The 27,350-nt window shown below is 40.2% G+C and overlaps 1 protein-coding gene across 1 annotated transcript in view; it reads left to right on the plus strand.

The window, feature by feature from the left end:
* Nucleotides 1-26,338, plus strand: part of TEAD4 (TEA domain transcription factor 4) — a 61,464-nt gene extending 35,126 nt beyond the window's left edge. Inside the window, exons 5-14 of the mRNA XM_032189227.1 lie at nucleotides 261-325; nucleotides 1,203-1,265; nucleotides 5,050-5,184; nucleotides 6,073-6,116; nucleotides 7,292-7,347; nucleotides 8,148-8,278; nucleotides 9,547-9,720; nucleotides 21,474-21,614; nucleotides 22,468-22,620; nucleotides 24,480-26,338. Coding sequence (XP_032045118.1) covers nucleotides 261-325; nucleotides 1,203-1,265; nucleotides 5,050-5,184; nucleotides 6,073-6,116; nucleotides 7,292-7,347; nucleotides 8,148-8,278; nucleotides 9,547-9,720; nucleotides 21,474-21,614; nucleotides 22,468-22,620; nucleotides 24,480-24,593 — 1,076 coding nt within the window. The 3' untranslated portion in view covers nucleotides 24,594-26,338. The remainder of the gene's footprint in view (nucleotides 1-260; nucleotides 326-1,202; nucleotides 1,266-5,049; nucleotides 5,185-6,072; nucleotides 6,117-7,291; nucleotides 7,348-8,147; nucleotides 8,279-9,546; nucleotides 9,721-21,473; nucleotides 21,615-22,467; nucleotides 22,621-24,479) is intronic.
* Nucleotides 26,339-27,350: the final 1,012 nt, after the last annotated feature.

The raw sequence follows: 27,350 nt of genomic DNA on the forward strand, positions 1-27,350 counted from the left end.
GGTAGGAAAACTATTAAGCAAAGTGTTTGATTCTCTTTTTTATCGATAAACTGTATTTTTATTGGGAAGCTATACAGATGCAAGCTGAGAAATAGCATTAGTAGCCCAAAGTTCTGCTTAGACTCCTACCATGTGAACTAATCATCGCCTTTCTAAAATCACTGCACTGGCAATCTCTATAGAAAGAAAAAGAAAAGGGGGGGGAAAAAACGAAACAACAGTTTCTCTAAACTTTTATTTGCATTATTTCTCTGTTTCAGGCCGAAATGAGCTGATTGCTCGCTATATTAAGCTGAGAACAGGGAAAACACGCACAAGGAAACAGGTAGGTGTAAAGTTTTGGGGTTATTTTGGACCACTACACATACTGTAGGCTTATGAGAACAAATTCCTTGCTACGCGCTTGCTATTAGTTTCTAGCTTTTGTGGAAATAGACGGTTGTGCTGAGCTAGTTAGTAACAGTGGTGGGAAGAGTCAGCTCAGGCATTTGATAATAGGACTGTAGCACTCCCACCTCCCATCCATATTGTGACCCACAATTCTTCCTGCTGTTAAACAGTGTGGGATTTTATTCATTCATTTCAGTGAACATCATTGGAGGATTCTTTATTCAGGTCAGACAAATAGACAGCAATGGTGATTTTGAAAACACATGGTACGTGTGATGAAAAAGGCACTTCTGTGTTTTAGGAATGACTGTACAGGCTATGCTGGACAAAGCACTGAGCAGCATGGACCTCCTTTGGGTAGAGGGTTGATAGTTGGTCTCCAGAAGTTCCTTCTAACCTAAACTATTCTATGATGTGTTTCAGCCCAGATTCTGAGAGTCATTGTATAGTAGCCAAGGGTATGTAACATGGGTTTCCCTTCTCCCAAGAGGAGGCCAGAACTGGGAGTAAAGAGATTAGAACTCTTAATCCCCAGATTTATGGATGGGTTGTTCAGTTTTAGAAGATGTCTCTGGTTTAATAAAGACACTTGAATTGGAAAAGGCTTTATATGGCTTGTCTTTGTTGATAACCCATCTTACTTCATGACAGTTATGCTCAGAAAAGCATCTCATTACTACTTCAACCCTCCCTTCCTCCACAAACCTAAATAACTCCCTTTTGCATAAGGTGCATAAAGTAAACTGTTTACTTCTGCAAGCAGCTACCAAATACTCCTCTTCAATGAAGATGGATTTTGTCTTTCGATGCAGGTATCTAGTCACATCCAGGTCCTGGCAAGGCGGAAAGCCAGAGAGATCCAAGCCAAGCTCAAGGTATTATGGGTATCCTTTTAACATATCATACAAGCCCCCTGAGTCAGCCATTCCCTCATCCGTTCCCTCTTTGAATAGCCTCAGAAAAGGCTGAGATTAGGCACTGGATTGTGGTAAGCTGGAGAGGAAAAGGTACTTCCCAGGAAATGTTGTGCAAACATTTGTATTGTTGGAGCTCTGTGACGTCTGAGGCAATTCTATTTAAAGAGTAAAGAAACAATAACTTTAATTTTGATGTGTCTGATTTCTACCTCCGGTTTATGCTGCTGTCCTTCAAGTCTGAATGTCCTTTGGACTTGGGAGCATGGGAAGAGTGTTCACCTGAGAAAGAGGGGGTTATGGTCACAAATGTTGACCAGTAATCACTCCATAGTGTTTTGTGGGCCTTGGGAATGGATAGCCTTACAGTTAGGGCTGTACTAGTTCTATCTTTACTAGTGGTATTGACATGGAGTTGTCCCTGGGAAAGTATTCTGAGTCAGCAGAACTTGGAAGGAAGTTACAAAGCCACCTGGGAAAATGTAAAATGGTACTAGCTGAAGAGACTTTGCCCTTTGATTAATTCAGACCCAATTTGAAGAGGCCTGGGCTAATAAGGAAAATGGTTGACTTCTGTCTACTTGCCTGAGTAAATCTGTGTTTTCCTTTCTGTAGGAAGAGCTCTGAGATCAAGTTAATGAACTGATACCTCTTGATGTTTATTTCCACTCACACCTGAAGCAGGGAAATGGCTCAGACTGAATTGCCAGAAATATCAAGAAGGTCATGTTTATGGGTGACAATTGCACAAGAGGGTGCTCCCATTAGAATGGGGCCTGGCCATTCTAGCCCATCCAGAAAGGGCCTGCTGAGCAGGATGTGTGGTCCAATCCTTATTATAAATCATTCAGATGGTGAGGGAAGGAAGGCCTTTCTGACTTGTTATGGCATGCTTTAGGTGATGGTGAGGGTCTTGATATCTCAGTCCAGCCCAGACTCTTAGGTGGAAAGCTGTCACGCTATTTCTCTTGGCTGGCTATGTAGCTTCTTCCTGAGCCACACAAGGTGTAGATTTTCTGTGAATGAAATGTTAGCACCTAGTCTTGACCAGTGCTGAAGTGCATGCATCTCTAGTGTGAGCAGTGATTGCCTCTAATGGTCGTGACTGTGCACTTCCCTCACCCCATTCCCAGGTCCATTTTAGAAACTCCTGTTGTGTCTGTAATTTGCCTGTTGTGTTTCCAGCTGCTCTGATAAAGAGAAGGAGCCGCAAATTGCGACTATCTAATTCAGTGCTTCTAGGTAGGGCTGCCAAAGTTTGAAGCCTGTGGTGCTGTTAAGCAGTCAATTCAGGTGGAGGCCTGGTTGAGAGGCAAGTTAGAGCGAGTAGGAAACAACAACTGCCTGGGGTGTTAAAAGATATACTGCTGCTTATATCTGTGACCTTGATTTTGTTCCTTGCTTGTCACAGCTCTGGGATTTGGCATGATTGAAAAGTCCATCAGCCGAGCTTGTTTCTACTTAGTACACAAGAGCTGGCCGTTTTTGTTCTCAGGGAATGGAGGTGTCTTGGGGAGCTCCATGAAGCCATTGGTTGTTCTCCTTTTACACTACCTCTGGCCATGCTGTGAGCTCTACCTGCTGCCTGCAGTGAACCATTCCCCACTACCAGACTGTTCCTTTCTGCCTGCAGAGGCGAGTCTGTAGCACTGATTCAATTCATTTACTTCTTTGCTTTTCCTAGTCATTTTCACAGAGTAAGGAAATGAAATCACATAAGTTACTGCCCTTCCTCTAAGTTCTTGCTGGTAGCTGCATGTTCTTCTATCAACGTTCATTTTCCACACTATGTATATGTATTCATACTTATATAGTAGAGATCCAAGCAGCTATGTGCTGACTTTTCAGAGCATGTAGTCTAATACTACTTTCTCCCACACAAACTGGGGTCTCTTCCTTAAGTGTGCACTGTTCCTACAGTAGATAGAGGTGTGGGCAGTAGGGTAAAGCTTGAAGAAAAATCTGTCACCAGAAGGCAGTAGTTTTCTGTCTTGGGTGGCTAATTGATACTATACTGAGGAAAAAAGAGGGACGTTTTGTTTTTATTATTATTTATTCCAGTGTGTTTTGAAAATATAAAAACAAAAGACAAAAATTGCTAATGTCTGGGAAAAGTTTTTGATGCTTTTTTTTTTATTATTAAACTGGAAACACAAATATAAATAATTAGAGAATTGTTAGCTGAAAGAGCAAAAGAGAAAGGAGATGTCTCTGGCAAAAACATGCTATTTTCCAGTAGTCTGACAGGCATTTAAACAAAAGATGAAAACAAAAGAGATTTTGAGAGAGAAAATCTTTTGCCTTCTTAATTTTCCTTTTTTTTTTTCTTTAAAAAAATATTTATTTATTTTAATACACCCATAAGTAATTTTAATTCTTTCTCCCCATAAACTCATGGATAAACTCAAGTTGACAAAACTCAGGTTGACAAATATGATTTTTCTAGAGAGAAAATAAAGGAAGAGAAAAGCCACTTTTCTGCACTGACAACTTGAAATGTCATGGGAAAAATAGAAGTAAAAGGAATTCTTACCTTTATAATGTTGCATGTAATCCTTAAAAAATTACCCAAGGCATCATTTAAACTTCATTCTGAAAAATGTAATCTTCACTTTGGAGATACTCAGGAACTTTCTTAGTAATTAAAATGCTTCCATACATTTTAATGGTACTAACAAGAGTCATAGATACCATAAAAAATGTTGTGCCCATTCAGATTATTTCACTTAAAAGTTATCATTTATTCTTGAGCTTTTGTTACACTTCCTCCAAATGTTTTTGCATTACACACATCAGTATCCCTGGGATATGACCTTCAGAAAACCCTAGGAAGGGGGAGAGAGAATGGAGACCCAAGGGTGAGAACTTACTGCAGTTACTAAAATTAACAAATCTCATAGTTTTGAGAATTCCTGAGGAGGACAAGAGCTTACCTCTTTCAGCAACTTCTCCAAGCCATCAATTCATCTGTGGCATTCCCATTATGATTATAATGCCACAGATAAATGTGGCGTGTCTAAACGATAAAGATTACTTGTTGGAGGGATGTAGGAAGAATGTGGCAAAGTACTTTTGCTTGTCCAGTTATTTCTTGGTAGAAGAAATTAAGAATGTCCTTAGTTTTAACCATACATTAGACACCCTGTTTGTTGCACTGTTATTGCCTGTAAAGATGTGTACAATTCCACAGTGCTGCTAAAATACAAAACAGAATGTTCTTGTGTATGTGCCCTGGGAGGTTATTAAGATTTCCTGTTTCCCCAAGAATGGTAATAAAACATTCAGTTCTACCTGGGAGTAATGCAGTCCTGAACTGAGATAGTCTTTTTGCAATGATGAAGACAAACTCCTTTTGTGTTAACATGTTAACAAGTAGCTAATTAGCTGTTTTTTTTTTTTTTTTTTTTTTTTTTTTTAATTAAGGTCGTATTTTCTGTAACAAAACATTTCAACTGTGGGGCTTAAAAACCTTCAGATAGAAAGTACAATTGCTTAATAGTGTCTAAAACAGTGATCCCAATATTTCAGAAAGGAAGATTAGTCACATTGAAAATACAGTAATGAATAAGGGACTCAAGCTTTGAAGAGTTCTTAGGATAGTTATTGGCAAATCTGATGCCCAGTTTCTTAGGGATACTTATTCCCTATAAAGAAGCTGGTGATAATCCTGTGTATGCAGCATTAGGCCAGGCAACAGGTTTATCATTATAATCATTCTGTTTTCTCTTTCTACTCTTGCCCTTAGGATCAGGCAGCTAAAGATAAAGCCATGCAGAGTATGGCTACAATGTCATCTGCCCAGATTATCTCTGCAACTGCCTTCCATAGTAAAATGGCTTTGCCTGGTCTCCCACGACCAGCCTACCCTGCTGTTTCTGGGGTGAGTGAATCATTGCCTTAGAGGAGTTGGACTGAAGACACTTGAATACTTAAAAGGGTGTTGGGACCTGCTCAGGAATATTCTGAAAACATTGGAAAGAATGGGCCAAAAGGCATTTTCTTTGTAGAGTAAATCTATCAGATGACTTCAAAGTTTGAGTCTGATTCTTTGCTCACACTGATGCAAAATAACGGTGTTTTTATTTATTTTATTTTATTTTATTTTATTTTATTTTATTTTATTTTATTTTATTTTATTTTATGACACAAGTGAAAGAACAATCAGAGATCCTCTGGGTATTCACCTTCCTGAAATATTTTTAGGTGTCTGTACCCCTTTCTTAGTCCAGGATCTTGGATAAAACAATTTGGGCCACCCTAACCCTTTCTCAAGCCCATCATTCCCAACCTCATTCTGAGTGTTTAGATCACAAATTGATGGCCCTTACATAAAAACTTTAAGAGAGGAGGCCTCTCAGCATCCTACATTCTTTGTGTTGGACCTAGTAAGATTTGCTGAGCAGTGATTTCTGCCAAAATATTTCTGCAAAGTTTTCCTGGAGAAAATGGTCCATCCAAGAGGGGGAATCCCTCAGAAGATGGAGGTACAAGAACGTGTACATAACATTTCACATTAAAAAACACTGTTGGGTCAGTTTCTTGCATGTCACTACCAGTAACATGTAAAAAGAAAACCAAGACCAGTGAGCACCTCCACAAGTATTAAATCAAGAAAGTAGAACAAGTAAATCAAGAAGTGAATGAATGTAGCAAAGTCACATCTTTAAGTCTGTGAGCCTGCAGTTTCTTTCTTTAGACAGTGGCAAGTCTGGCTTTTTAACTCTGTCCTGAGAGTGATGACCATTGCCTGTATGTTTTTGTTTTGCAGTTTTGGCAAGGACCTTTGCCAGGCCAAGCTGGATCTTCTCAAGAGTGAGTATTCCTTCATCTGAGTGTCTAAAGCAGGTGCTTCCTTTATCCTCCTTGAGGAACACCATTAGCTATTTCAAGATTTATGAAATGCTAAGATAATGCGGTCTTTGTTCTCAGACAGATTCCGTAACAGTGGATCTGAGACTTAAATTAAGGTCCATAGTTGAAGACAAACTGAGGGTCACAAGAGAGTCTTAAACAGATAAAACCCTATGTCTTCATAAACAAACAACACAGACAGACTCTGAGCATTTGTAGAAATACAAACGGCACCAACAGCCTCATCCTTTACCCATCTCTGGCTGATCAAGGTAAAGGTGTTTGTATGAAATAAACAAATGACATGGATCCATCCAGTAGCTGGGTATGTGCACTCTATCCAGAAGCTATCCATGGATCCATTGTCTCCCTTTTTGCTGGCACCCAAGCATGTGAACCCCAGAGGCTGCAACTCCACTCCGTTTGCTGTTGCAGGCCCCTCACTCACACACACACACAAACACACATGTATGTGCAAAAACACACAGAGTGAATCGCTTTGGTAGCTGGGTGTAGATGCACGGTCCATCCAGTAGCTGGGTCTGGGTCTTCAATCTCCCTAGTTTGCCTCCCACAAAAATAAACACACACACACATGAACTGGACTTACAGTCACCATCCAGGTTCCATCATTCATAATTCAGGTTGTTCTGCCTGCCATTGTTCTGTGCTACTTTTGAGTGTGTGGAGACAAACTTTTTATCACGTAACTTAACAGGATATGTTTCTGTGAACAATTTAAGCCACAGAAAGGACAAGTGGCTGGAAGGGATATGGTCTATGTTCTTCACCCTGGCTATGTGTTCTTGCTCTCTTCTGGTGCTGTTGTTGATGTTTGTGGAGCAGATCAGGGAACAGACAGGCACAGGGAACAGATAGGAATAGATAGACTACTAGTATTAGATACTAATAGGCTATTGGTAACAGACACCAATAGGCTATTAATATGGGGAAAAGTGGTTTGTAGAAGAATAGAAGCCATTCTGGGAGAAATGAAAAGGGTTTGATTTAATCATCTAATCTGTGTAAACCGTTGATCAAGTGTCTTTTCCTTTTTTTTTTTTTTTCCTTTTAATTATTTATTTTTTTGGTTATTTTCTTGTTATTTTTAACCATCTCTCTGTGTATATCTGTAGTGTGAAACCTTTTTCTCAACAACCATATGCTGTACAGCCTCCGCTGCCACTACCAGGTAGGTAAGAGAATGCAGTTCCTTGCTTTGAAATTGTGCTAACTTCAAAAATAGCTAACACTTTAAAAAAATGATGCAGTTATTTTTTTAAAGTCTTTTACCTACTGAAAAATTTTAGTTCATCCAAAATTAATTTTATATGATTTCCCCTTATCACCATTTTCCATCCTTTTATTGAGAGAGCTGAAGCACTTTAATTTTGGTTTATTTAAATAAACACACACACACGCATTTTATCCTATTTTGGTTAGTTGTTTGGGTGTTTCTTTTCCTCATAGCTAAACATAAAATGAAAGCTTATGTATCTCTATTGCTCTTCCACCATGATGCATATACTACAACAGTATTTTTTGTCATAACATGATTGCCTTTACAATTCCTTATTAAATGGAACAATAAATGTCTTTTTCTTCTCAACATCCTCAGTTTGAGAAGTTAATGATCATGTTAATGGTATTGCTTCATTCTCTGATACTAAAACAGCCTATTCCTCTGCTCATTTAGGGCCCAGTCCAGGTCCTGTTAAAGTTGCTGAACATGTTTTCTCTGGTGTCAAAACCAGGTAGATTGTCTTTTACAGTCATGACAACCATGACATTACTGTCTTAGCAGAGGGTGACTGAAAAGCCGTTTAGAGCACATGTGGATTGAGAAACCACATGTGAATTGTGAATGATATTTCTGCATTATGAAGTTAGATGAAAATGTAATTAATCAGCTTTGACAACAGGTGCTTTTCTGGAAAGTTATTACCAACTTGTCTATTTCCAAATTTTGATACATAAATCTTGTGTATTTAGGGTTTGAGTCTCCTGCTGGTCTTTCCCCTTCACCATCAGTACCAGCTTGGCAAGGACGAAGGGTTGCTAGCTCCAAACTTTGGATGTTAGAATTCTCTGCATTCTTGGAACAGCAACAAGATCAAGATACAGTAAGATAAACACCTGACTTCTACCCCTCATTTATTTTTGATATTCAGGTAGCTTCTGCTCATTGTGGATGTGTTATGCTACTATATGTACATGGAAATAATTGCTTCATTGCTCTACTGAGGACACGTCTTCGGGAAACAACCCAGTTAAAATAAACCTCTCTCTTAGAGGACAGAATTGCTTATAGCAATATAGCCAGCTCTGTGCCGTGTGCTTCTGGCCTCCTTTTACAGGGTCATGGTTGTTCACGTACCAGATCTCAAGGCACTGACATCATAAGCTGGTGGAACAGGCCCTGCAGGGCTATTCTAGCTATCTTTTTCAGACTTGGAGTACAGATCCAACACCAGATGATGCTAAGATAACATGGAGCTACATAGTCTCCCTGGTGTGCTGAGAACTTAAATCTGGGGGCAACTGGGATGAATGTGAATCAGAGTGTTTCTGTGTTGCCACCTGTAAAATGGGAATAATAAGACTTGCTTGTCTCACTGAAGTCTTGTGATATTGCATATTGAGACACGTTGGTGATGGACCAGTTACACTTCCTGTCCCTGAGACAGGATAACTGCAGTTCAGAAAAGATAGTAGTATTTGGCTGGTATCTTGCTGTAGGAATTTAGGCAGTTCTTCACAGGATAAGGAGCTTTGATGTTTATTGACTGAGTGATTTGTGACAGGTAGCATTCTGCATCTCAAGTCATTTCATACTATATAACAGTGGCATGAGGCAATGGTTTAGGACTGAATATAGGAAAAAAAGCAATACACAATGTTTCAGAAGAAGCAAGAAGCATGAATGCATTGATAAGAAAGAAATAACAACATGAGCTAGTATTAGCTGATATCTTTCTGCTAATTTTTCTGCTTTTTTAGAAAGTGCTGTCAAATTTTCAGTGATTCCAGTAGTCAGGCTGTGTTTGCCTGTTACTTCTGGATAAAGATGACAGAACAATTATTGTCACAGTTCTGGAGTGATGGTTTAGTGCGTAGTGTGGGGGTACAGAGCTTTCTGTGTAATCACTCAAACAGTTTTAGGCAGCACCCCCTTCTGTATACTGTTCATACACCCTGAATAGATTGATAAGTGAACTGCATGCTTTCTGAGCATGAGGATATTTTAAAATGATCTTATGAGCTTTTTGGTTTTCTGTGGTGGGACAGACTCTACCAGTTTGCTAAAGTGTCAGCTTTTCTCCCATGAAGAAATGTATGCTCAGAATGTACTGAACAATTTCCTAATTCCATGCTTTTCTTCTTCTTGCAGTATAACAAACACCTGTTCGTGCACATTGGGCAATCAAGTCCTAGCTACAATGATCCCTATCTCGAGGCAGTGGATATCCGACAGATCTATGACAAGTTCCCTGAGAAAAAAGGGGGCCTGAAGGAGCTGTTTGAAAGGGGGCCAGCTAATGCCTTCTTCCTTGTCAAGTTCTGGGTAAGGGAAGGGCCCTTTGTAGGGTACCCATTTGCTATGAAATTCTCACTTTAAAGCTTATAGCTGTTAGAAGACTAGCAGCTCCAACAAATTTACACTGTGCAGAAGACTTAATAGAGTCACAGCTGTCTTTGGGGATCTTTCCTCGATTGCACAAGGCCCTCATTCCAGCCTGGAGCAAGACATATCTTTCAGAGTGTCATTTGTAGAGTTCTTCTTGACTTGTGTCTGTGGAGTTTGGTAATTAGAATTTATTTATTCATTTATTTTGAATTTTTTATTTATGTATAAGAGAAGAATTCGGAGAAAATTCTTCTTTGTGTACGCATATGCATTCACTTCTCTCAGTGCTGAGTAAATTCTCAGTCAGAGGCAACATTTTTCCTTCTCTTCTCCTATCTAATTAGCTGGATTTTGTGTTATCCAAGTACCAATGATTTACAGATATGTATTGACTGCAGGCACAAGGATAGACAATAGACAAGAGGGACATATTATGAAATTGGATTATGTTGTTAATATACTACTGAGTTTACTTATGGTAAGCTGGCAGAAATCAGCCTGGCAAAAAACTATGTACTCAATTTGGCATGGATAGAATTTTCAAGAGTTAGCTTAAATTTGCAAAAATCTGTGCCGTTGTGCTTCAGGATACAAATAAAATAGTTTTGATGATCAATATTATTACAGATATTACACAATTAAAAATAATATGAGCTTGGGGCAGTTGCAAGCTAGATGGCTGAGGGAATTTGTAATGAGATTTGAAGCTTTTCACCTTGAACTTACCACTTATGATTCAACCCCAGGTCAGGAGTGAGATGATGAGAAATGATCTTCCATATCTCATACTCTTCAAACAAACTGGAATTAAAAAGCCTCTTAACTATTGCTTTCAGGAGAAAGAGGAGTTAATTTAAGTGCCTTGATGTGTCTTCCCAGCTGTCCCAAGCCTGGCCTTTCCAGAACTGAATTGGAGAATGCTGGCTAGGAGTCTGCTGTTCAAGTGTCTGGTATTTTTCCTTGGAGACACATCATTTTTACTGCCCTAGATTGTGTACTACTGAGCTGTATTGGTAATGGGATTAGCCTCAGTCAAAATACAACAAAGCCTGCTTGAGAAAGTTGAAATAAAATGTAAAATACCAGCCCTATTTCCCTGTGGATGGCAGATACTTGGGAGAGACAGCAGCATCTTGCTGGAAAGGGTCTCCTTTGACAGATGTCTGGGTAGTAAATGCCCTACTAAGAACTGTCTGAGAAAGGAAACAGAAGTCTGATGTGACAAAAGAAAGAAAAAGCTAAGAGGGAATAGCTTCTAAGAAGAGGTCCTTGCAGAAGTAGGAGCAGCAACAAAGCTTAGGTGCTTTGTTCTGTAGGGATCACATATTAATGCTTGTGCCAAGGTGAAGAGGACTGGCTCTTCTGTGGTATCACTTGGAAGTGCTTTGGAAGTTTTCCAAGAACAAAACAAAACAAAACAGGGAATCATAGACTCATAGAATAGGAGCTTATAGGGAGATGTTAACTAGACAGAATAAAACACTCTGAATTCCTTGACTTAAGGGGAGAAAAATCATTTGCTTTGGAGATTTTGCTTCTTTTTAATAACGAGGGTAAATGTGGCCTACATACCATGTCAGACCAATTTGAATCAGGCTTTTAAGGATTTACATGTTGCAATGTCATTGAGTTGGCCCTCACTGGGCCCACATGGGGTGTCTGGTGTTCAGAGGGTATCAACTCATCGAAGCTTGGTTTGCATAAAGAGATATGGCATAGGATTTGAAGAATCTTTCCTCTACTGTCAGTGGTACTATACATGATGCCCTGGGGGTCTACATTTGTACTCTTCACAACAGTGATATTTCTGGATTTCTGATTTAATATTTTGGCTTTCTCACTTGTTTTTTGGTACCTTTGCATTGTTGAGTCCTGTCTGGAGTTGACATCAGGTTTTATTGGTGGAGACATTGAAGGATGTTGCTTACAAGTAAGCTTACAAGAAAAGTCATTGATTGAATAAAATTAAATAAGGTTTGTAAGGAGTAAATAATTCTGTCTTGTATTTGTTTCTCAGAGTAGTAAGGGGATGAAAGCATGACTCCTGCTGCCATTATTCTGTATGAAGGAGGGTTGGGGCACTTTTATGATTTGTATTGTGCTTTACAGGTATGCTTACTTACGTTAATCCTGTTGTAAGATTTCAGCTAGGATCTCTAAGGTAGCATAACAGAATAAATTATTATTTTTTTTAATCTTTTTTTTTTTTTTTTAATCCAAAGCTTTTTATTGGAAAACTTTGAATTCAGTCTTCCAATGTGCTTCATATGTTGTGTTAGTTCAATCTTATACTTAATCAAAGCACATGAGCCATGACTGTAATGCACTGTGCCACATTTATAATGGGAATTTGTGAGTTTTATGTATTGCAATAGATGGTGCAACTCAGCCCACAGGAGAGACCAGCTGTGACATTATGTTGGTATTTCCAAATATGGAAGTGTGGGCTTGACCAAATGTTTTACAGGCTCTGGGCAAGAGCAAAAAGTGTTCTTGTTTTCAAAAGTTCATTTTTGCCACACCTCACCCTCCCTAAACAAATGCTTTTCATAGATAAGACAATGTAATTAAAAAAAAAGGTTTTCAGAAAAAAAATGAGATTTCAGCTGAGATTTTTATATATCTTTGCATCTTTATATCTCTGTAAACAGTATACGATAGAGTATTTTTTGGATTTTATTCTCTGATTGCTCTGAAAAGCTGTATGAGTACACTGATGTCCAAAGGTGCTGGATAAAGCAATTGCTGTACTATTGAATTCATAGTTCTGTTCGTTTGTTTGTTTTGTTAAGTTAAAAGTCTTATCCAAAAGCAACTTACTGATAATCTAAAATTGGATGGGTAATTAAATACTTATTAAGGTATGTTTTGAGACATGAAGATAATGAATGTATTTTTCAGAGGTTCTGAACTGAAATGGTGGTTGCAGGTGGCAAAGATTTACAAAAAAAAAATCAAGACATTGAATAAATTGTTTTTGTATTTATGCAGTTTTACACCTGAAGAACCTGAGTCAGGAAACTGCCAGTACTGCACTATGAAGTGAATATATTCAATGATCTGTTGTGCACTAGAAGCCTAACTCCAAACACTAGGTCTGAGATTTCTTGACATTTCACAGGAGATAGTAGAACTGAGATATAGAGTTCACATTTATTCACTGGTGCTTTAAATTATTTATACAATAGCTAAATGTTAAAAGTTTACTAATTTGAAAGATAAGCAGTGTTCACAATTCTTCTTTGATTTTGGCTTTGAAAGTCTGGTACAATGAACTAACTCTTTGACTTGGATTGGCAGGTTGTGTATGATATCTCAGTGACATTTCTCCGTGCTCCAAGTGCATTCTAGCACACAACAATGAATGTGAGACATTTGCCTTCCAACACATAGGCAGTGGCAGCTCTGCTCTTTTCCAGTGTAATATTATCTCTACCACCTGTTACTTGTTTCTCCCCATGAACTCCTCCTAAATTCATCGTTATTAATAGTTTGGGGAAGAGGAGTTTTCAGGGCTTTGCACATTAGTAGAATGGTGTACTTGCATCTTAAAGCTTTCAGAAGTTGTGAAAATGACTAAAAGATTGAAGGAAAATGAGGAAAAAAAATTAAAAAAGAAAGAAACAAAGAAAGAAAGAGATTCGGGATAGGCAGTACTTTGTCCAGAGCAGACATCTGCATTGGGGTATTATCAAGGGAATTGCTTAGGAGACCTTTCCTGTCAATGATGAAAACATGTAATAATTTCTCATCAGTGATAGGCAAGTCGAATCAGTCAAATCACTGTGTGGTTTCTTTCCATTAAATGAATTATACTTTAGTGGAAGGGGCTGGAGCGGTGGGCTAGAGTGCACGTTCTGCACCTGGCTACTCTCCTCTCCCAGGCAAATCCAGTCAGCACAGCAGCAGTGCAAATTCCCTTTGTCACCTTGTCCTGTATGCCTTATGCCTTCCATCCTGATTTTTAAGATCTTTTATCTTTTTTTTTTTTTTTTTTTGAGAATGGATCTGATTTGACAGTGCATTAATTTCACCTGCAGCCAACAGCAACACCTCCTAACATTTGCTAGCTTATGTAAGGGATCTCTATGTCAATCAGTGACACTTTTTTCACCAATGTTATTCCCCAGAGTGTTCAACAGAACAGATATTGTTGGCAGCAAAAAGCACATTGAATTGCTGAGGCAATCTGTCTGCTGGGTGTTAAAATTACACAATCCTTGGTGGCTAGCTAAGTCATAGCTAACCTAATTGATTGCAAGACCTGCAATTTTTGTCTACCTCTGGAACTGCCATCTTGCACCTTTCTTGGAGGTAGTGGCACACATTTTGAAACATTCTTAAAGAATTGCTTACCATATGCCTTTCCATTGACCGTGGGACATGTGTGCAAGGTATTGTCAAGCTATGGTTTCTCACAACATTTACTACAACTTGGACTCTTGTCCAGTTACTGCTTTTCAAAACCTCAGATAAGCTGAAGACTGATTCTCAAAGGTCACATTTCCTTTGTGAAAAGTTTCTGAGAAATTTTGATTCATAGCCTTATCCTAGCAGGAACGAGGCCTTTCTCAGTAATCAGTTACGAAACTCACTCCCACCAAAGATCAGACAAAAAACTTAGTGTTGTTAGGACACTGTACAATGCCAACTTTTCTGTAAGTGTTTCTTTCCCGGGGTTGCAGTTATTGAGTAATAAACACAGGCTCATCTAAACTGTTTGCGGCAGAGCTGCTAAGAACTCAGACCACCAAGATGATTTTTTAAAAGAAAGAAAAAAAAAAAAGTAGTACTAGCCTTGTTCAGGATTACTATGCCTTTCCCCAAATAAATCCATTTTCTTCTGTCTAGATTTTTTTTTTGCATTTAAAAAAATTGCTTACTTCTCCATAAAGGAGGAAATCTCAGATGTTAGCACCAAAACAGGCAAATCAACTCTCTTGAATGCAATCTGTAGATCTCTGAGACCTATTTCCACAGACACCTCAGTGACTGTAATTTCAGTATATTTGGAATTCAACAGGCAAGCTGAAGACGAGTATGTCATCTCTGCTGAGCTTGCACAGTAAGTTGAATGCATTCCAGACACATTAGATTGTTGCTATGAGCAGGCTAAAGTGTGCACACCTTCTTGCATCTGGAATTTCTTGGACAGAAGGCAAGAGCCCTGACTTTTTCAGATAAAGTAGTATGGTCCAGTCAGTGGCTCATCAATCACATTTAGCTTGTAATATGTCTCTTGTATTTATTCTTCTTCTTTGCCCTTGAAGAAATGTGAACAGCTGTTTGAATGCTGACAGCACCCAACCAGCTTAAATGTTGCTTCTGCTCCATGTTGCTAGCAGTGGCTGCTAGGAGCCTGGGGGACAAGGCAACTCATCCCATTGGGTGGGGTCTTTCTTAAATCCCAACTGTCTTTCCTTTGGCTGCCTAGGATGGAGTAAGGAATGTGTTCAAGAGCTATCTCATGATTTGTTGGATATGCTAGTGTATTTGCCACTGAGGAGCTCGGAGACCTAGGTTCTAGCCTCCAAATCTGAATCACATTTAGTGTTATGTCTTCAAGAAGTCCATGCATTCCCAGACTATAAAGTGAGGACTGGCCTTCCCACTTGATGAATTGATGGGGAAATTAATTCACTCTAAGTTATAATTAATATTATTGCCTTGTATCTTTGAGGCATGGAATGTACTGGACAGACCTTCCTCTGCTTGGTTTCATACTTGGTACATTCTGGGCAGAGAGATATGTGAGCAGGCACAGGAAGAGGTGTGATTTGGCACAAACTTTTGTTTAGAGGAAGAAACACTGGGAGTGAAGAGAAAGGAAGAATCCTTTCCCCAAAGTGACAATATGGTTTTGATTCCTGTTGATGAGGAGCTTAGAGGAAGAAACACTGGAAGTGAAGAGAAAGGAAGAATCCTTTCCCCAAAGTGACAATATGGTTTTGATTCCTGTTGATGAGGAGCTTAGAGGAAGAAACACTGGAAGTGAAGAGAAAGGAAGAATCCTTTCCCCAAAGTGACAATATGGTTTTGATTCCTGTTGATGAGGAGCTTAGAGGAAGAAACACTGGAAGTGAAGAGAAAGGAAGAATCCTTTCCCCAAAGTGACAATATGGTTTTGATTCCTGTTGATGAGGAGCTCATAAGAATCTAGGCATGGAGTCTGTATCACTTTCAGATGATAAGTTAAAAGCAATATCTTTTTTGGTCATTAGAGATTCTATTATATAAAGCAAGATTTTGTCCTTGTGCAATCATGGGAAGTGTAACTGCATCCATTAGGGATTCATTAGGGATTAGGGATATCAACCTGACTGTCCACTTGATACTTGAGGTTAGATTGGCTATGGCACATGTTATTGTTTTTTTTTTTCCCCTCAATTGTCATCTCCCTTTGGAAGTAATAATCTCTGTAGGAGGGAAAACTAGTGTATTGGGATTCGACTCCTGAGCTGCTGTGGTTCTTTGGCCTTATATTTACATATAGAATCACAGAATAATTGAGGTTGGAAGGGTCCTCTGGAGATCATCTAGTCCAACATCCCTGCCAAGGAGGGTCACTTAGAACACATTGCACAGGATGGCATCCAGGTGAGTTTTGAATATCTCCAGAGAAGGAGACTCCACAGCCTCCATGGGCAACTTGTTCCACTGCTCCCTCACAGTAAAGATGTTTTTCCTCATATGCAGATAGAACTTCCTGGGTTTCAGTTTGTGCCTATTGCTTCTCATCCTATCACTGGGCACTGCCAAAAGGAGTCTCTTCCCACTGTCTCGACACCCCTCCCTACAGGTATTTATACACATTGATGAAATCCCCTCTCAGCCTTTTCTTTTATAGGCTAAACAGGCACAGCTCTCTCATCTTGTCCTTGTAAGAGAGTTGCTCCAGTCCCCTCATGATCATAGTAGCCCTCTGCTGGACTTGTTCCAGTAGCTCCATGTCCCTCTTGTACTGGGGAGCCCAGAACTGGACGCAGAACTCCAGGTGTAGCCTCACCAGTGTTGAGCAGAGGGGGAGGGTCACCTTTTTCAACCTGCTGTCCACAGCCCTCTTGATGCAGGCTAGGATCTCATTGGCCTTCTTGGCCACAAGGGCACACTGCTGGCTTATGGTTAACTTGTTGTCCACCATGATCCCCAGGTCCCTCCACAGAGCTGCCAGCAGTATCCGTCTGAGGTGTTGCAGCTCCATTCTGCTACAAACATGAATCAAAGTCCTCAGCCAGTGCTGCTCTCCTTCCCTAGACTTGCTGAGATTTCACGTATGTTTTTTTTCATTGTGTTTATCCCCCCCAGCCCAAGATATAGCTGAACACTATTGTGAAGGACTCCTAGTCTGGTTCCTCTTTTGAGAAGAAAAGGAATTAATCTTTATTCAGACAGCTGGAGTATAGGTCAAATAAACCAAATAAGCAATACAGTTAGCTGCCTTGACATCTGGCCTGAAGGCCAAACCCAGAGAGTGGTGGTCAATGGCTCTATGTTCAGTTGGAGGCTGGTGAAAAGTGGTGTCCCTCAGCGGTTCATCCTGGGACCAGTCCTGTTTAATATCTTTATCAATGACATAGACAGTGGCATTAAGTGCACCCTCAGGAAGTTCACAGATGACACCAAGCTGAGTGGTGCAGTCAGTACAACAGAAGGAAGGGATGCCATCCAAAGGGACCTGGACAAAGTTGAGAAGTGGGCTCACGTGAACCTAATGAGGTTCAACAAGTCCAAGTGCAAGGTGCTGCACCTGGGTCAGGGCAATCCCAGGCATGAGGACAGACTGGTAGAAGAACTCATTTAGAGCAGCCTTGCAGAGAAGGACTTGGGGATGCTGGTGGATGGAAAGCTGACAAGAGCTGGCAGTGTGCACTTGCAGCCCAGAAGACCAACTGCATCCTGGACTGCATCAATAGAGGTGTGGCCAACAGGTGGAGGGAGGTGATTGTCCCCCTCTGCTCTGCCTTTGTGAGGCCCTACCTGGAGTGCTGCATCCAGGTCTGGGGCGCCCAGCACAAGAAAGATGTGGATCTGTTAGAATGAGTCTGGAAGAGGGACACAAAGTTGATCCGAGGGGTGGAGCACATTTCATATGAAGAAAGGCTGAGAGAGCTGGGGATGTTCAGCCTGAAGAAGAGAAGGCTCTGGGGTGACCTTACTGCAGCTTTTCAATATTCAAAGGAGGCTTATAAAAAAGATAGAGAGCAACTTTTTGCTTAGATAATGACAGGACAAGGGGGAATGGTTTTAAACTAAAAGAGGAGTGATTTAGATTAGAGGTTAGGAGGAAATACTTCTCTCAGAGGGTGGTGAGGCAATGGAACAGGTTGCCCAGAGAGGTTGTGGAGGCTCCATTCCTGGAGGTGTTCAAGACAAGGTGATCTAGTGATCTAGTGGGTGGCATCCCTGGCCTTGACAGGGCGGGGGGGGGGGGGGGGGGAGGGCGAAGAAGGAGGGAGGGTAGGTACATTCTATGATTCTACAATAAATTAGCATTGTGGTAACTCAGTAAAAACCCAAGCCAGAAAAAAGTAACATTGCTTCTCTCTAATACATGTGTATTGGTAGTGCAGATGAGGTATCTGCATAAATACAGTGGGGAAAATTAGATAGCAGTGACTGCTTCGTGAACTTAACAATTCACTAGGCAACCTGAATTATGATCAAGCCTGTAATGCTTGTGCCTTGCTCCTATTAAAACTGGTTCTACCAGGTAAAAGTTAGCCTGGATTTGTCTACATATGCTGCTCAAGTTTTGACAGACCGTGGAAGTATAACACTGCATAAAATATTTGCTGGCTTTGTACAGCTATCACCTGATAAACCAGAGGGTGTTCGTGGTATAGTGGCATGTAGGAGATGATGAGTTTAGGAAAACGTAAAGGGTTGGGTGCATAGCTGGTGCAAACTGGTGTGGATGTGTTATATATAGAGCCAAGCAGGTTTACAATGGTTGAAGATTTGTCACTATTTCAGAGGGAGACATTCTACTTAAAAGAGGGGGTTGGAGAGAGGAGGGAATTATAGAAAAAAAAAGTAAACCATTTTGACAAATGGATTTTCTTTCATCATAGTCTGTGGTGTGAATGACACAACTATTAAGGATATTTGTAGAAACTGTGGGCAACACCTTGTATTTTGAAGAGTGATTTGTGATCATGTATTTAAATACTGTGCTGTTATGCTCTCAATTAAGAAAACAAGCAGATTGAAAGCTGTGTATCCATCCCTAATGCTTCCAGCATTTACTCTAGAACATTAGACTATCCTGTCATCTTGTCTGGACTGAATATTTGTACTGCTAGAATTATCTGGATGCTACAGCTGCTTGTCTATGAGATATTCCAGGAGATGCACTGCTCAATGTACTTTATGAAAAACCTGTCCAAAATCTGTCTTTCTGAGCTTGTACTTTAACAAAAAATCATGATAATTGGATTTTATTGGATTGTTGGCTTGGATTTTCTGTGATATCATTATCAAACGGAGATGGTAGTTCTTTAGGTGGAAATATGCATGCACAAATGCAGAGTAGCAGCAATGTCCCAGTGTTGTGCTAAATGGTAAATGGAACTGGATTTTCTGAAATAAATGAGGAGATGTTTTTTTTTTTTTTTTTTTTTTTGCTGTCATCTCTTCATCCTTCGTATGCCTGAGGTGGCAAGTTAACAGCTAGGGGAATTGGACTGTAAAGAAATACTGCACATTACTACATGACTGCTCTTCCTGTTAGTGCCTTTGTCGTCACTACTGGCAATACCTCTGCGAGGTGGGAGCTGCTGGTGAGTGTTGTGGTACAGGAAAGTTTCAGCCTGATTGTGCAGAGCCAAAACTTAACTTGAAAGGAGTGGCAACAAAAAGGCTTCTAGCAGGTTTCTAGTTCCCGCTATAGTTGCTCAAACCCAGCATTTACTAGTAGAAGCAGATGTGCCTTCTGCTTTCCCCATTGCTGCCCATCCTCCCAACACACATTGTCTGAATATACACAAGTGGTTTTGAAACAGGTCAAGGAAGTGATCGATCCCATGAAGAGCTAGCTGAGTAATTCCTCAATGACTTTTGTACTACAACTACACAAAAGTTTGTGCCAGTACAAGAGGAACGAGAGGGCATGAGGTACTGAGGTACAGATTCCCAGTGTGTGTTGCTATCAAAATAGGCAGCCCTTAGTTTTCATGTATGTATACCTCTTCCAGCCCCTATAGCTTTGTGGGGATCCAAGTCTTTCTTGTCTGACTGAAAACTATCCTACCAAAACCACAACAAAATTTAAAAAACTGTTTTGGCTGCAATTAGTTTTCTCATCTGGCTTAATCACAGACTTGTACAATTGCTAATGGTAGCACAATGGCAGCAGCAGGCTTGTGTTGCTGCAGATGGGGAGAAGGCTGGATTGGCACTTTCTATCAGCAGCACAGATGTCGATTGACTTAAATCTTTTTTGAAATTGCTACTTCAGAGAAATAAGTTAACAGTATTATCTTGTAATAGAGAAGAGACAGGTATTGTAAATGGCATAGAAAAAGGACATTCGTTATTGAGATTCTCCATTTCCAATGTTAGTGTTGCTTGTCCTAAGTCTTACTCTAGTTCTCAGGTGAAAACAATCATCAATGACATCAGCTAAGAAAACCACACTAGAATCACATTGAATACAATCCTATTCATGCTGTATCCACTGTAGCAGGAATACAATTTCTACAGTTTCCTGTTTCCCTCAGTTCAGCAGAAAGTATAGAATAGGCTGAAACAGCCTATGGGAACTGATCATTGCTTTTCTGCTGAAGTAAGGTAGCACCTGGGCTTATAGAGTACAGAGATCTACCCTCTTAGTATTGAAACGGAGGAAGCTGAACTGGATATTCCCACACACTCTTTGTGTTTTCAAAGTGTAAGTGAATGTCACTTCTTCTTTTCTTAAATGTAGTTTGAATGACCCCCAGTGGACTCTTCAGAGAACCACGATTTCAGTGAGCTAGGTCCCAACATGAGGCTTCAGTTGGCCAAACTTAGGCACTCACATTCCAAAACTGTGGCTACTAATGAAGATGGGTTTGTATTCAGGTGGAACTGGGCTGGATCCTTGAACCACCTACATTCTTTTTGTTGCATCCTATTTAATTACATTCTTCAAATCACTGTACCTGAGCACAGCATGTGTGTGTGTGTGTGTACTCACACACTCCTTCTCCCTGCTCTGTCTCTTTCCATGCATTTGTTGAGTGGAAGAACTTTATTCCAGTTATTCTACCCTTATTTTTCCTTCTAAGTGAAGCAGCCCAGTCTAGCCTATCCGTTGCATTGCTCTGACTCTACAATGCCCTCCTGTCTGCTCTCCAGATGCTTTGTGTACCTCCATGTTGTTCTCTCACTGCCTTGTTATGGTAAATATCAGCTACAGCAAGAGGCCATGCCATACATTTTTGATGTTCAAATTTTAATGTTCATATTTTCCCCAAATATGTACAAAATCCTACCAAGTTTTTCTGAAGAAGTTTTTGAAGTTTCCAACTGGATTTTAGTGTATACTCTTCAGATTTCTCCTGCTTGCTTGATGCACATTGATCTGCTTTGGAGCTTGGGACAGTCCTGGCTAAGCAAAATCCATTCAGGTAATGGTAAAAAAAAAACACACAACAGGTACTTGATAATCATCTATTTTTCCTTTGTTTTTATTTTTTTACTTTTGGCAGGCTGATTTGAACACCAACATTGAAGATGAATCCAGATCTTTCTATGGTGTTTCCAGCCAATATGAGAGCCCGGAAAACATGGTCATTACCTGTTCCACTAAAGTGTGTTCCTTTGGAAAGCAGGTGGTGGAGAAAGTGGAGGTAGGGAGCAGACCTTTGTGTGCAAGGTCCTCTGGCTGCTGTTCTGTCACTTCAAGTATTTGCATGCTGCATATATCTAAAGGAATATGTAAGACTTTCAGGTGATTATCTGGATTTTCTGGGGAGAAAAAAAAGCTAGGAAACCTGGACTTCTGTTTTGTAGTCCTGAAAGGTGAAAACAGATCATAGACTACAGTAATTAGTGAATAGACTGTAATCATTTGCAGACTATAGTCTTACGATTTTTTGAGGCTTATCTCAGTGCTTGCATACTTACAGCTCTAGCAACAGTGAAGCTGCATAATTATGTGTATAACTGCTGTTGAAGAGATGTTTTCTGATACGACATTCAGCTGCTAAGAGAGCTGCTCTGACCTGCTTCCTGCTGCTGTCTTTCTCAAAGCAGCAGCCATGTGCAGAACACCAGATGTTCCGGTGTCAGCAGTCAGTTCAAGCTATGTTCTTTCCCAAGACTCATCTCCAGTCATATGATAGACATGCCTGGAGTCTGGTTATGGATTTGCATGATAGGTTATTTAGGTCAGGGAAAGGTTTCATGATGTATGGGAAAGGAAATCAAGCTCTTGAGGTGAAAGGAGGTAAAGGGCATCTAAGAGTCTGCTATGAAATGATACAAACAAGCATCAGTTTCTGTTCAAAGGAAGATGAAATATACAGGAGCTAAGATGTGTATGAAAACCAAAAAAATCCCTCTGTGTAAGGCTGTCCAGAAACTCTCATAAGGAGGAGCCTTGACAAAGTCTTTAAGTCTTTTTTTTTTTTTCTTTTTCTGAGTCCTTTTATGTGATTGTTATTGATGTGACATATGCCCCTTTTCTATTTTACATTGCAGACAGAGTATGCACGGTATGAAAACGGACACTATTCCTATCGCATTCACCGTTCCCCTCTTTGTGAATACATGATAAACTTCATTCATAAACTCAAGCACCTTCCTGAGAAGTATATGATGAACAGTGTGCTGGAGAACTTTACTATCTTACAGGTGGGACTTTGAACTGTTTTCGTTGGAGCTTGGAAACATGTAAGCCCCATGCAGGAGTTCACTGTTGTGAGTCAAAGCAGATTCCTTTTACAGCTCAGCATCTAATTGTAGTTAGTGTTTCTCATGTGTATTGCACCTCAAGACAGGAGCTCTAGAGATCGTAGGTCATGTAGAGAAGTAGTAGAATTTGAGAGGCCTGCATAACAGGGAAAAGAAAAGACAGATAAAGGGAGAATTGATGAGGCAGAGACATACAGTAAGGAGAAGGATGCGAAGACATAGTGAAGAAAGTACTCATTCCACTATTAGGTGGACATTGAGGTCCTATCTGTGCCCTGGTACTTTTTGCAAGTTAATAAAGCAAGAACACTGTTAAATAACTATATAATTTTGTCATGGGGAGAGTTCTTCACCCAAGCCTGGTAGGAAAAAAGAACAAACCAAAAAAGTTTTCTTAGTACCATCCTGAACCTTGAAAGAATATTAAGGCAAGTAAAGGAAGAGACATGTTAGGGGAAGCTCTATGACACATTCATGAATCACTGCAACCTCTAGGTAGTGTAGTACTACAAGGCTACAGTAACTAGATTGCATTAGTGCCTGTATTATACCAGGAGTCTTTCCTGGCTCGGATGCAGCCTAAATTTGGGAAAAGGGCAAAGTCATCCTAGAAGGAGGATTATCCTAGTGGACTGTGAGTTCTGTGCTCGCCTCTACAAGATGTGTCTCAGATCTTTGCCCAGAAAACCTGAAGTTGGGTAAGTGGAAGAGATTCCACAGGCTGCAAAGAAGTGGTGTTTATTCCATTCTCTGGAGGTGCTGTGGCTCTGATTTGTGGCTTATGTATCTTGGCTATAAAACAAAGTTAATAATATCATTATACATCCGAGGGTATGAGGTAAAGGAGGCTTTACTCTTTTATGTTTCTACTAAGCTCTTTAGCATCTGGAAGAAAAGATAAGTATAAGTGCTAAGGGTTTTTTTAGATGAGCAAAGGCATGAAGTGGGCAGGGGCAGAGAGATTGAAAGCATGTATGCTGTCATTTATACTGAGAAATGCTGTAACTGCTTTCTGCATGTGTCATTCCACATTTAGGCCAGTGCTTGCTATAAATTTAGTGAACAAAATTGTCATATATTTATACTTCATCTGGAGCTTTATGTTTTCAGTAATCTCATGTCCTTTTCTCACCTCCTGTCACAGAGAGGCATATCTCATGTGGGTGCTAGCACAGCCTTTTTTATATTACCTTTGTAGACCTGCAGTCCTGCTTCCTGAACAGCATGCTGAGAATTTTCTACCCCTGACTGGGGAGATGAAAAATGGTTGCTCTTAATATCTCCTGTAAAATGAGATATACTCTCTAATTCTCATGGTCTGTGCCTACCACTGACAAGCAGGATCAGATGGTGGGAAAGAATTGTTCATGGCTGTGGTATACCATCACATGAGCAGGAGTGAATGTGCAACAGGAGATGGCCTCTCTAAACCCAACAAACAGAGCAAAAATACTTTTCTGCAGATCCCTTCTCTGATGAAACCTGTAACACCAGGGGGTGGGGAGTAGAGTGGACCTGCTTCCATTTGGGTGGTTGCTGCTTGGTCACAGCTTTCTATTCTCCTCTGTAGACTCTGCTCACCTCCCTGTCTCTTCACTGCATTGTAGCCCTGCTGCTGCAAAAGTGCTTCCCTTGGGGGTGTGTGCACATAGATTAGGGCATGTGGTGGCTGAGTTGTGCATCATTCCTATGGTTCTGTTCTTTGCTTATTAATGACTTTTTGCTCTATGTGTTGGAATATGTAAGCAGAGAAACAGCAGATGCCATCTCAGCTTCTGTCTTCTTCCTTTTCTGTCTAGGTTGTGACAAACAGGGACACACAGGAGACCTTGCTGTGCATAGCATATGTTTTTGAGGTGTCAGCTAGTGACCATGGTGCCCAGCATCACATCTACCGGCTGGTGAAGGACTAGAGACTTATCTGCCCTGAGTCATCCATGGGATGCATGCCTGAGGAAAAAGCCCATGCTTGAAAATCCCTTGTTCCCTCATACCAAACTGAAAAATAAACTGCAGATACTGTGTATTTTCAGAAAAGCACCTCTGAGCGGTTCTATGATTCGCAGTGTCAAATAAGTTTGTATCTCCAGGTTTGTGCAAATAGGGAAAAGGCTTGGAGTCAAAGAAGCAGACAAATAATGGCTTAAGTGTTTCACCCAAACAGCATCCTCTGGAATGTATTCCTCACACTGGAACCAGCCCTTAGAGCACACAGTAGGTGTGACTGAGCACATAGAAAGAGCAGCGTGCATGCTACACCGGGTCTGAGTGTGTGCACGCATGCATTCATTTGTAGGTCAACACATGCACAGACATGCTTACCATGCATTTGCATAGATGCATGTTCATTTAAACATGCATGGGAACATGCATGTGTGTTGAGAGTTCACGTAAAAACTACACATCTGCCTGGATAGCTGTCCACCTCAGTAGATGAACAGTTACAGGCTCATTCAGCCTTCCTCCTGTTAGAAGCTAGACATAGTTTCTATCTCTTCTATGCACGATGATGAGAGACCAACCATTCTTTTGCCTTTAAAGCTGGCCTTTAAAATGCTGTTGTGCTTAGAAAACTTTGTGTGTTAAACCATGTTGTCTTGCCTAGCTGATTTCCTCCATGTGTCAGGTCTGCTGTCTTGACTGACTAAAATAACTCTTGATAATTTTGCTTCAGTTTTCCCCATGCAGTTAGCACTGCTCAGGGAGCTAGAATCTGCTCTTTTCTTGTGCAGAAGTAAAATAATTGTTTACAAAGATCAACTTGTTACACCTGTTGGTTGCAGACAGTGAGGTGCACAAGTATTACCAAGAATGCCATTTGGCCAGCAAATCACAGGAAAAATATGAGAGAGAATAGTAAAAAGAGGTTATCTTTGCACGTTTCAAAGGCAATCAAACCCACTGTCTCTACACAGATTGTTTACTCAGGAGGCACTGAAAGGCAATAGCCTTAGTCCCCACAATGCTGATGATGGTGGGGAAGAGGCAGCCATTCGTGTTACTTTGAAGGAGGAGGTGGATGGTGTGATGATCTCTGGCAGCCACTGAACAGGCAATTTATTGGGTGGCCAGGCACAGTCCCTTGGTACAGATTTGAATAGATAGTGTTACATCTGCTCTTTCCACAGTGCATCACAACACCACAGAAAACACCTCACATTTGTTTCAGATGTTTCCATCCTTGGATTTTGGTATAGAGAAAAAGACTCACTGGTACTTGGCATTTGAGATACTGTCTGAAATAAAATGCTTTATTGGAATGCCAGAAGGTAAGGACTTCAGATACACACACATGAAATCTGACTTGCTTAAAGAACTCATAAGCTTATTGATACTCCTTTCTACAGCTCTCAGTGTGGTTGTTAAAAGGTTCTTTGGACTCCATGAAGATACTGTACAAATTTTCCCATAGCAAATGTAGATGCCTGCAGACCTGCATCTCCACTCCAACTTCCCATCTGTCTTCCTATCCTTTACAATGTTTAATTTCTGCATTTGAATTTTAAGTTGTAATCAGTTATGAGATACTTCAGAAGTCTTCTCACAGTTTGACAATTTTGTTTCCTGCACACTTAAATCTCAACTCCCTTCAGAGTTTAAATCTTTCACTCCTAGAGAACGTTCTTTCCATGCGTTACAGAGTATTTCAAAGTCTAAGTTTCCACTGTTTTTTTTTTTTTTTTTTTTTTTTTTTTTTTTTTTTTCCAGAAGTGTTGCTGAATATTCCCTATCCTGTTGTTGAAATTAATGAGAAATGCTAGCCAGCCACCTTCCAGTGTGTCGTTAACATCACTACTACTTGGTATATTAGATTGGAGGTGGTGTGGAAGACTGCCTTCCTTTAAAATAGAGTATTATATTTTATAAACGTTGTACTCAAATATCTCCTCAAAATTCTCACTAAGCTCAGAGAAACCATGAGCATGTTGTAAGAACAGGCACTTCCATCACATCCTCTTCTTGTTTTTGATGGATACTTCTTACACATCAGCTCTCAGCTCTTTCACTTTCCAGGGGTTCTCAGGTTTTCCCTACAAGGTACTTCCAGGCAATCCACTGCTCTAGATGTTTGTTTCAACAACCTAGTTTTTCATCAGCTCTTCTTGTTTTTTCTCCTTGACTGTTTTACTAGCTGTGCATTCTCTTACACCACTTTAAACAAGGATAATGGTAGCTTCAGCCACTCCCTGCAATGTTTCTAAGGAGGAGCCTGTTGATGCCTTGGTATCAACATGGTTTTATTTTGAAGCTGATACTAAGAGCAATTGCTAGCTCATAAGAGTAGAGAAACATGCAGTGTTTTCTCCACTGACTCAAATCTTCCCTATTCCTCTGGCTCTTTGCTGCCAATACTATAGAATTTCTTTCTCTGAACTGTTTTCTAAAGCCTGTGTAAAACTGATTCAAGACTATAATGCTGCCTTAAGGTTTGTAATACTTAGTTCATGAACTCAAATTGAAATGACAAATAATGAATTGAAATAATTGAATGCAATAATTTCTTACTCTCTGTTGAAGCTGAGTGAGTTGATTCCTCCCAAGGAATTCATATCCAACCAACAGTAAAGAACAAACTACTAAAATTTAACTTATAAATCAAATTAGATAGACAAGTTACTCAACATTTTTTTTTGTCTCAGTCTTCACCAACAATTGCCCTTTCTACACAT

Source organism: Aythya fuligula, chromosome 1 (genome assembly GCF_009819795.1).
Source record: "Aythya fuligula isolate bAytFul2 chromosome 1, bAytFul2.pri, whole genome shotgun sequence".
Lineage (NCBI taxonomy): Eukaryota > Metazoa > Chordata > Aves > Anseriformes > Anatidae > Aythya > Aythya fuligula.